Source organism: Lepidochelys kempii, chromosome 23 (genome assembly GCF_965140265.1).
Source record: "Lepidochelys kempii isolate rLepKem1 chromosome 23, rLepKem1.hap2, whole genome shotgun sequence".
Taxonomy (NCBI): Eukaryota; Metazoa; Chordata; order Testudines; family Cheloniidae; genus Lepidochelys; species Lepidochelys kempii.
Genome location: NC_133278.1, coordinates 2,700,240 through 2,710,496, shown reverse-complemented (window position 1 = coordinate 2,710,496; position 10,257 = coordinate 2,700,240). Strand labels below are relative to the sequence as shown.

General features: G+C 62.4%; 1 protein-coding gene across 2 annotated transcripts; it reads left to right on the top strand.

The window, feature by feature from the left end:
• On the top strand, positions 1-10,257 carry LGALS4 (galectin 4). 2 transcript variants are annotated; one of them, XM_073321760.1, is made up of 10 exons: positions 1-2,716; positions 4,727-4,815; positions 6,075-6,279; positions 6,994-7,128; positions 7,680-7,709; positions 8,144-8,185; positions 8,572-8,601; positions 9,040-9,128; positions 9,550-9,715; positions 10,028-10,257. In XM_073321760.1, the coding sequence occupies exons 1-10, from the start codon at positions 2,672-2,674 to the stop codon at positions 10,172-10,174; spliced, it is 978 nt and encodes a 325-aa protein (XP_073177861.1). In that variant the 5' UTR covers positions 1-2,671; the 3' UTR covers positions 10,175-10,257. The 2 variants fall into 2 exon arrangements, with proteins under 2 accessions (XP_073177861.1, XP_073177862.1); XM_073321761.1 differs by lacking the exon at positions 7,680-7,709.

The window sequence follows — 10,257 nt, the reverse complement described above, 5'->3', positions numbered from 1 at the left end:
GGCAAATGGAAGCGATTCACCAGCCTTTAGGGGGGAGTGGTTTTTTTCACCCCAACCCAGCTGGCGAAACCGACGCGAATTCCACGGTCGCCAAATCTGCATTTTTGCAGCTGAAAATGTTCTCGGCACCACCGCTCCCCGATGTCGCAGGGGCCTGTAAGGCCGTCTCCCGCACACCCACAGACCCTGCCCTAGTCAGCTGTGACCTTTGCTACCCTCCCACCCAACCTAACGAGCAATCAGCCCATAAAACCCAACTCCTCGGAGAGCTCTGGGTGGGGAGGGGACGGGATGGGGCACAGAGCCAAGGGGCGCTGGCTCTTCCAACCGCCCCACCTCTGTTGGCCTGTCCTCTGGCCCATTTAAATTAGCTCCGTGGCACTGGCCTGCAGGCAGAGCAAACAGCAGTGAAGGCTAGGACGAGGAAAGGCTATTGGGTTCGGTGCCTGGGGGACAGCTGAGGTCAGGCCAGTCACCCTCCTTCCAAGGTGGCTCCCTGCAACCGGGGGCTAAACTTCCTCTGGCCTGGGCTGGCGTGATGCGGCTCCGCGGCACCGTCCCATCTGTACCTCTTCCCCTGTTGTGGGGGAAGGCTCAGCCCTCGGAAGAGACGCTGACCTGTGCCAGCCTGCATGAATGGCCTGGACTTGGTCGGCCCCCCCACTCCAGCCGGAGCTGGGGGTGGGGAGTGACCCAGGGCCCTGGTCTTCCCCCCCCCCACCCCCACCCCCGCAAGCGGGCTGAGAGCATGGGACTTAATTCTCACCCTGCTCACAGGGAGGCAGTTGCCAGCACTGGGAATCAGGACGCCTGGGGTCTATTCATGCCTTGGGCAAGTCATGTCTCTCTGTGCCTCAGTTTCCCCACCCCTTCACTAATGATTCAGACTGGGAGCACAATGGGGCCCGGATTTCACCTGCTACCGTAATACACACCATACGCACAACACTCGTAACGCCAGACCTGACCCCCGTCCCTCACGCTGGGTCTTTGCAGCGCCCGGCCCAATGAAGCCCCATTGTGGGAAGGGTGGGCCCCAGGTGCTGCCCTAACACCAGTGCCAAGGCCCGTAGGAACATCGCCCCTGGGGAACTGGCACAGGACGGCTGGGGTTCCCGGCTCCCCGCTCTCTGCTCAGCCTGCCCCGGTCTGAGCAGAGCTTGCAGATCCCAGCGCAGCTCCGGGGAACTGGCTCCGTGGGGGAGCGGGCAGGGCCCGGGATCTGGCCTTGGTAACCACAGAATCCGAAACACAAATGCCACAGCGTCCCCCGTGCACAGGGTCGAGGGGCCCCGCCACAATGCTTAGGAATGAGGAAGCCAGTCCCTCCCCTGCGTGCTGCACCCCCCCTCTGCCCCCCTTTTTTGCTTTCTGCCGTGCTGAGCCAGCCGCCCACGGTCAGGCAGGGACGCTCCCCTCCTCAGCAAACAAAGCCCCAGGATGGCACCCATCTGTCATCTGGGCACGGCTCTCTGGAGAGCTGCACCTCCTGGGGGAAAGGGCACAGGGAGGAGCCGTGCCCAGCCCTCCCCTGGTCTCCTGCAGCGAGTCCCCTCCTCTGCTCCCCCAGACCCAGATCCCCTGCCTTATGCCAGCACCCCAGCTCCAAGCCAGGTCACCTGCTACCCATGTGCTGGCTCCAATGATGGCTGGACCTTCGCCTCCAGCTGGACATGCGGCCCAGTGCCCGGCCCTTTGCCTTTCCTAAGCTGCAGGTGCCCCCTGAGCCCGGGACTCTGGGATCGGCTGCTCTCATGGTGGGGGAGAAATGTGGGCACGGAGAGGGAAAAGGATCAGCCCAAAGCAGGGCTGCCAATTTTGGCTGGACGTATTCCTGGAGGTCTCGTCACATGCCATTAAAGGTGACCCTAATTCCTGAAGACTCCAGGACAATCCTGGAAGATTGGCAACCCTAGGCCTAAGCCAAGGGGGGGTGGCACAGCTGAGTCCTGCCCAGCGCCACCCCCATTCCCCCAATCTAAGCTGTCAGCCCTGGGATTGGGTCAATGGAAAATCTGTGAGCAAGAGCTGGGGATAGAACCCAGGAGTCCTGGCTCCCAGCCCCCCTGCTCTAACCACTAGCCCCCCACATCCCCACCCCACTCTGCAGGGCCCAGTCACCACAAGGGGGATGTCACCAGGCACGCGAGGGGAAACCAACTGGCCCAGCTCCATGGTTACAGAGCGCATGTGACACTGGACAGGGGATCTGCTCCAGTCACGTTGTGGGGTGAACAATTCCAGAATAGAACCCAGGAGTCCTGGCTCCAGCCCCCCACCCCGCTTTAACCACCGGACCCCAATCCCTCCTACAGCTGGGGATGGAACCCAGGAGTCCGGACTCTCAACCCCTTTTGCCCTAACCCATCTCCTACCAGACTAGGAATGGGACCCAGGCGTCCTGCCTCCCAGCCCTCCCCGTCCCCAGCTTCAACCACTAGATCATCAGAAATCTGGCTTTGCCATTTCCACTCAAAATGAGGATTTTCCACGGAGCTGGGTGCGGCTGGGCAGGGCAACACCTCTCCTGGGCAGGTGGGCGGAGGCCGGCCGAGTGGCCTGGCCGTCCCGCCTCCCAATCCAGGACTATAAACCCCCTTCCCTCCGCTTGTTCCTCTCCCTGTGCTCCGCCCTGCCCATTCGCTGCACAGGGAGAGACCCCAGCGCCCCGATGGCCTACGTCCCTGCACCCGGCTACCAGCCCATCTACAACCCGGTAAGTGTCACCCCCCCACACACCCCTCGGCATGGCTCTGGGCTCCCCCAGGCCCCCCGCAGCCAGCCAGGAACAAAGCAAAGGAAGGAAACAGCTCGGAGCGGAGGAGAGAAAGTGGCAGGCCCAGAAAGATTTCCACGCTGCTGTTTGCCTGAGCTGACCTGTTTGCCCGCTGGGAGCACGGCATCGCTTGGAGCCGTTTCGCACCCAAGGGCGAAGTCTGTCTTTTTAACGCCCCCTCCCCCCTGGAACCCCTCGTTCCAACCACTTTGAATACGGACCCTCCCCGGGCCCCAGCCCCATCTGAGCAAATTTCGGGCCGATCCGACTCCATAGGTAGAGAATTTGCTTCAGCCTAGCTCGGGGGTGCCTGTCGCACCCACTGCTCCCCAGAGGCAGTTGCATGGCCTCTTAACGGAGGTACCCAGCTCTGGCCGAACCCGCCACCGGAGGGCTCCACTGAGCGGGTGCAAGGTCGGGAACCGGGTGTGACATTTTTCACACAAACCCTACGTCTGGCCCCGCAAACACGGTTGAATCTCACTAGGCCCACGGCCCTGCGCGTCCCCTCGTTCACCGGCCCGTTGGCCAAATCTCTCCTAGGCATCGTGAAACGGCAGCAGCTCAGCTCAGTAAAAGACGCACAACGAGGCTCACGTTCAATTTAGGCGCCTGACTCCTATTGAAACCCATGGGAGTTGGGCACCTAAATAACTTCAATCTCCATTACGACCGGCACAAATCCAGTGGCGTCTCCAAAGCGGGTGGAGTCGCTGCAGGTTTACACCCCGCTGGCCCCTGGATGGACGGTGGCTACTGATATCCAGCAAGGCAGCCCTCCCCCTCGGCTAGCTGCATCCGGCCCCCCTGCCCCCTAATGCATGGCTGGGTCTCGGGGTCGCCTGGCTGGTGACGCTGGAAAGTTTCCCAGCTGGCTGGCGGCGAGCAGGGGCCTGATTCTGCCTCCCCGCTCAGGGAAGGCACCCCTCGTCTGGCACTCTGGTTAGTTGCTGGCCCCATCTCTTGGTGGGTCAGTTACACCATGGGAAAATCCCCCAAACCGATGCGTAATTTACACCCCGTGCCGAGATGCCGACAGACAGCAGCTGGCAGGCATAGGCAGCCGGGCTCGGTACCTGCCCGAGCTCCGATGCCACCAAGGCAAAAACAAACAGGGGCCCCCGTGGGGGTGAGGACGCTGGGGCAGATGAGCTGCAGGGGGGTCTGGGGTGGGAACGTTCTAGACTCACCCCGGGGACAGGTTGCTCAGCTCACCAAACAGCAGAGATTCCCATAGCCGGCCGACGGACACCGGCTCTGCTTGGATCCCGTCCCCGCCAGCCAGCCGGCTTTTCCCCCGGGACCTGGGGGATCCGCTCTGGAAGGCACCTGGCTAAGAGCCCAGGGGCGAGGGGGGTTAGGATGGGGTGAGGCCCAGGGCATGGGAAACCCTCCCGATCCCCTGTGTGTTTCTCAGCCAGCCCAGCCGGAGCCCTGGGCAGTCCCATCCAGTTCACCGGTGGGGTGGGATCCATTCATAACTAACGCACGGTCCCTCCACGGCTCCTTTCCCCAAGGATCCCAAAGGGCGGTACAGATGCCCGCTAACTAGAATCAGCCGCAGAAAAGGCAGAGCTTGCAGGCTGGGGTGTGTCCCCTCCGCCCCCAGTTGGTTTGGGGTGGGGGGAATGCTGCTAGCCAAGGAGCGTGTTAAAGGGGCCATGTGTCCCCCCAGACTCCTCCTGCAAAGCGATCAGTTTCCCCTGGCCCTGCTGCAGCCTGGAGCCCCGGCCTGGTTCCCAAAGGGGCTCTGGTCAGATCCCAGCCCCAGGGCAGGCAAATCAGGGAGAGGCGAGGCTGGAGGGCAGTGGAGGGGGGCAATCATCGCTAAAGCAGCCAGGAGCGGGCAGTGGGGAGGGGGACAGGCACCCAGCACTGTGTGTCTACGGGTTCAGCAGTGTCACCGGTCAATTCCCCCCTCAGCATCTTCTCTCCTTCCCCATCTCTCAGCCCCTCCCTCATGCCACCCCCATCGTCGGGGGGCTGCGGCCCGGGATGTCCATCTACGTTCAGGGCACGGTGCCCCATCACACCAAGAGGTAACACTTCGGGCAGTGGGGGAGGCGAGGGGGACAGCTGGGCTCATGTGGGGCACGGGGGCTGGTTATACAGGGATCTCTCCCCCAGTGCAGAGATGCAGCCGCCTCTGGGGTGGAACAGGCAGTACGGAGCAGAGTCACCCAGAGGAGGGGATCTCGGGAGGCAGACGGGTCCAGTTTGGCCAGGACGCAGCAAAAAGCGCGGCGGGATGTTTAACGAGGGTGATGACCTTGGGCTTGTGGCTCATTAAACCCGAGAAACAGGAACCTGCCGACAGAGGAATGTGGGGGAAAGGCCCGGAGCTCCTGGCCGAGCAAGGAGGGGAGACGGGGTGAAAGGGGATCGGATCCGAGGGCCTGCACCAGAATGTGCAGCGTGTATACCTGACACACCCCTACGCTGGGGGAGGTGCCATTGTCATGGCAACTCCAGAAAGTCACCCCCCCAGGACCCATCGCCGCTCGGAGCTGCTGCGGGCTAGTTAGATCTGGCTACCGGCCCCTGGTTTGGGGCATTTGCCTCACATTGCCACCCCATTCCCTCTTTGGGGAGAGGGAGAGGTCCCTTGACCCCCTCCCTGCAGCGACTGCCCCTCCCCCACGGGGGGGGAGAGGTGTGGATCCCTCCTTCACAAGAGGGTGAGCTCCTCCCCTCATGGGAACAGGACTCAGCCCCTCTCCGCTCCAGCGCCTTGAACTCGGCAGTATAGGGCCTATGACACACAGCCCAGCAGCCCCGAGTCCACCCAGGAGGGGTCAGCAGTGCAGCTAGATGGCTAGAAACCTTCTGAATTTCCAGCTGCAATTTTTTGCTGGGCCCATTTCCCCTTGAGCCAACCCTGGGTCTCAGCCGCTCCCCCCACCCAGGTATTGATAGCCAGGGACCCAATCAACCCCCCCCCCCCCGGGCCCCGCAGCCTGCAGCCGGGCCAGACTCCCCCAGCCCTCTCCATCTCCTCAGCAGTCCGCTCCCCGCAGCCCAGCCCCCCTGGGCGGCGCCCGTTCCCCGCCTGCCCATGCCCCGCCAGCGGACGAGGTCCCCAGCGGGGCGCCCCGCTCTTTGTAAGAGCTGCGGCCAGGCCGGAAGGGACCGCGGGGGTCAGGTAGTCTGACCCCCGGGATAACCCAGGCCAGAGGTAACTCCTGGAGCGGATCCGTTAGGAAAACAAGCCCGTCTGGATTTAGACATTCGACGCAGGGGGTGGGATCCGTGACCCCCACCCCCCGCAGCTCGCTCACCCCCCCACCCCCACCCCCAGGTTCCGCGTGAATTTCTCCTGCGGCCCGCAGAAGGGGGCCGATATCGCCCTGCACTTCAACCCCCGCTTCGACAGCGGGGACAAGATCGTCCTCAACAGCTTCCAGCAGGGCAAGTGGGCCAAGGAGGAGCACGAGCACAACATGCCCTTCCACGAGGGGGAGCCCTTCGAGCTGCTCTTCACCATCACCCCCGAGGGCTACCAGGTGGGGCGGGATGGGGGGGAGGGGCACAAGGGATATCGGGGTGGGGGGAAGGGGTATGGGGAGGCCTGTGGGAGGCACAAGGGATATTGGGGGGCAGGGGGGCCTGTGGATGGCCACATTCTGAATTGGGGGCAGAGGGATAATATGCCATTGGAGGGATCCCCCATTTGTGGCAGGGGAAATGTGGGGGGTGGGGAGAAACCCATAGGGGGGGTGGGCCCCACTGGATCAAGAGGATGGGGTCAAATGGGGGGGGCATGATACCCCATCTGCAGTTGAATGTTCCAAGCCAGCGGGCTGGGGGCTGCTCCCCAAAGGCCTGGGAAAAGGGGTGGGGGGTGACACCCAGCTCCCCCCATCTGGGTGGAATCAGATGGCTTTGAAAGGGGGAATTGTTCCCCCCAAAACACATCCCAACACCTGCTCTCTAAAATGGGGGGCCAGGAGACCTCACCCCCAATTTCCTGACCCCCCCAGTCTTGCCCTGCCAGCAGGGGTCAGAAGGAAGCCAAAGGGGCTGGGGAGAAAAGACCCCCCCCCCAATTCCTACATCAGCAGCTGATCCCCAGAGTCTGCTTGGCAGCCGTCCCCCCTGTGTTCCCAGGGTAAACCCCAAGACATCAGGTCTCCCCTCCCCCACCCAGAGAGGCTCTTCTGCTCCGCGAGGGGTGGGGTAGGGGGCCAGGTCCTGATGCTGCCCGTCTCACACCCCAGATCATGGTGAACAGGACCCCCTGCTGCGAGTTCCAGCACCGCATCCCACCCGAGCGCGTGCAGGTCGTCGAAGCGGACGGGGACCTCGAGTTGCAGTCGCTCAATGTCATCGGAGGGGGCATGATGGGGGGCGGGGTGAGTGACCAGGGGGTGGGGGCACACGTGGGTGGTGGAGACAGGGGACAGGCCTTCCCCAGGGAGATGCGGGACTTTGACACTCACGCACAGCACCGGCCCCGCAGCCAAATCGCTAGCGCATGGGTTGGTTCTGGGGAAAAGCTGAGAGCTTGGATGGTAGGAGGGCTGGGGATAGAACCCAGGAGTCCTGGCTCCCAGCCCCCTCTGCTCTAACCACTAGACCCCACTCCCCTCCCAGGGCTGGGGATAGAACCCAGGAGTCCTGGCCCCCAGCCCCCTCTGCTCTAACCACTAGACCCCACTCCCCTCCCAGGGCTGGGGATAGAACCCAGGAGTCCTGGCCCCCAGCCCCCTCTGCTCTAACCACTAGACCCCACTCCCCTCCCAGGGCTGGGGATAGAACCCAGGAGTCCTGGCCCCCAGCCCCCTCTGCTCTAACCACTAGACCCCACTCCCCTCCCAGGGCTGGGGATAGAACCCAGGAGTCCGGGCTCGACAATACCTCTCCCCTCTCTGTGCCCAGTGTCACACTTGTTTCCTTCCTGCAGGGGATGTATTACCCGCAACCCGGGATGCTTGTAAGTACCCAGAAGACCCACCTGCCCGGGGCTGGGGGAGATGCCAGCTCAGGGTGGGCAACTCGGGGGCACCCAGTCCACTATCGCAGCTACACGCCACCCCACAAGCCAGCAGGGCTTCGTTGGGCCCCCATGCAGTCCCTCGCCTGCCGCAGTGTGACAAGCCCAGAGGGGAGGACCGGGGGGCCTGCACGGGGTCCTCCCCCCCCCCCCACACACACACAAAGAAGAGTCACAGGGACCTTCCCTCTGCTGAGCAGCCACTTCCCCTGGGGAGCAGAGATCCTATGGGCCCCTCTAGCCAGGATCCCCGGCCCCACTCCTCCCTGGATCAGAGCCATGGCCCCAGCTCGCCCGGGCTTCTCTAAGGAGAGCATTTCCAACCCTGCAGCCTCAGACCCTGTAACCCCCCTTATATTGTCTCTCTCTCTCAGGGCATGCAGCCAAATATGCCTCCGCCACCCACAAGCCTGCCGGTAAGTACACTGGGGCCCAGGGAGGAAGAAATTCCCCGATAAACACCCTCTTATTACTGAGAACGGTTTGTAAAGCCCAGCGCTGAGATGCAGCCACCCCTGGGGTGGGGAGCAGCTACCGTTTAACGGCTGCCCTGCAATTCTACACAGCAGTTTAAGACGGGAAGTGGAGGCGAATCCTGTATCCAACTGGCAACTGCTGGGCTAGGGAGGACTTTAGCTAAGGAAAGGCCAGATATTTCCTGGAAAACTAGAGAGGAGCCATCAGGTGACGGCCAGTTCTGTGGACCGCAGGGACGGAGACACCCCCAAGGCCTTAGGGAGGGAGGTTTGGGCCATACCACGGCTGGCCAGATTAATAACTCCTGGATTTCTCTGCCCCACAGATGATGGCTGGCCCTGCTTCCTTTCACCCGGTAAGTGTGGCAGACTTGGGGTTTTCTCTGCCCTTTCGCACCTGCAATGAAGCCACCTTATGGTTTCTCCCACAACTCTTCCCCCAGCCCCGGAGTGCAGCCACCTCTGGGGTGGAATGTGCCAGCTGGCCAAGAGCCACACTGAACGAAGCTGGTGGCAGGAAGAAAAGAACACCCCTCCCCCCCCATCTCACTTCCCCCGTTCAACTGGACCTGCCGGGGGAGGTTTGGGAGGCAGGATTACCTGGGCACCGCGTTAGCACCCCTGTATCCAAATCCGGGGCCCCACCAGCACCCTCTAGTGCTCCACGGGGGTCTGCACTGACTCTGAGGGGAGAGCGCCCCCACTGAGCCACTTCCCTGCCACACATCTGGGACGCTCCTCACCCCAGCACCGGATACGACCATTCTAGCCGGGAGGTCTCCATTCTCTTGCAGCAAGTCCCCTACGTGGCTAACTTCCCAGGCGGGCTGACATCCAAGAAGACAGTGGTGGTGAAAGGATTAGTCCCGCAGGGTGCTAAGAGGTATGCAGCTATTGCACTGCTGTCAGCAGGGGAAACTGAGGCACCAGCAGGGGGGGAAGTGACTTGCCCCACCCCCAGGTCTCATGGTGACTCTGCACAGAGCTGACGATAGAAGTCAGGAGCCCTGGCTCCCAGCCCCCCCTGCTGTAACCACTAGACACCACTCCCCTCCCAGAGCTGGGGAGAGAACCCAGGAGTCCTGGCTCCCGGCCCTGTGCTCCAACCCGGAGGCCGTGCTTTCTAGCCCAGACTAGGCTTCTCCCATCCAGGTGCAGTGGCGTTGTATATCTGGCTACAGGCTCAGCTGGCTTGTATGTCCAGCCCTGCCCGCCTCCCCCAAAGCCACACCCCACTCAAGGGCAGATGACCCCCGTCCCCCCACCCACTAGCCTCCAACTTCACCGGTTCTCTGCCTCCCCAGCTTCAGAATCAACTTCAAGATGGGCTACTCCAAGGATATCGCCCTGCATATTAACCCTCGCCTGAACGAGAAGACCGTGGTCAGGAACAGCCTCCTGAACGGGCAGTGGGGCTCAGAGGAGCGAGAGCTGCCTCACAACCCCTTCCAGCCTGGCCAGTACTTTGATGTGAGTAAACTCCTCGTCTGTGTGTCATATGCCCTTTCCTGCTAGCAGCGAATGGGGATTCTCCTTTAGCTCAAGCCCAGGGTCTTCTAGAGCAGAGAGAGAGAGTGCGCGCGTGATGCTGCCCTCTGCTGGATGGCATCAGAACTGCATGTCTGTGTCTCATAGCCCCTATACAGTTAGCAGCTAATGAGGATTCTCTGGCAGCACGGTCTCCACTAGCCCATGTTGCCTGCCTGGTCCCATAAAGGGTCAGCTCCTTCACGGCTGTCCCCGTTGGCTCCATCTCACGGCCGCTCTTCCCCCCCTCCCCAGCTCTCCATCCGCTGTGGGAACAGACGTTTCAAGGTCTTCGCCAACGGGCAGCCGCTCTTCAACTACAACCACCGTTTCCACAACTTCCAGCAGATCGACACGCTGGAGATCAACGGCGACGTGGTCCTGTCCTACGTCCAGTTCTGAGCCCGGCCCCGCCGCCCAGCACGGGAGGGACACACAACGCCGCCCCCCACCCCCCCGGCTGGCATCGCAGACCCAATAAACTA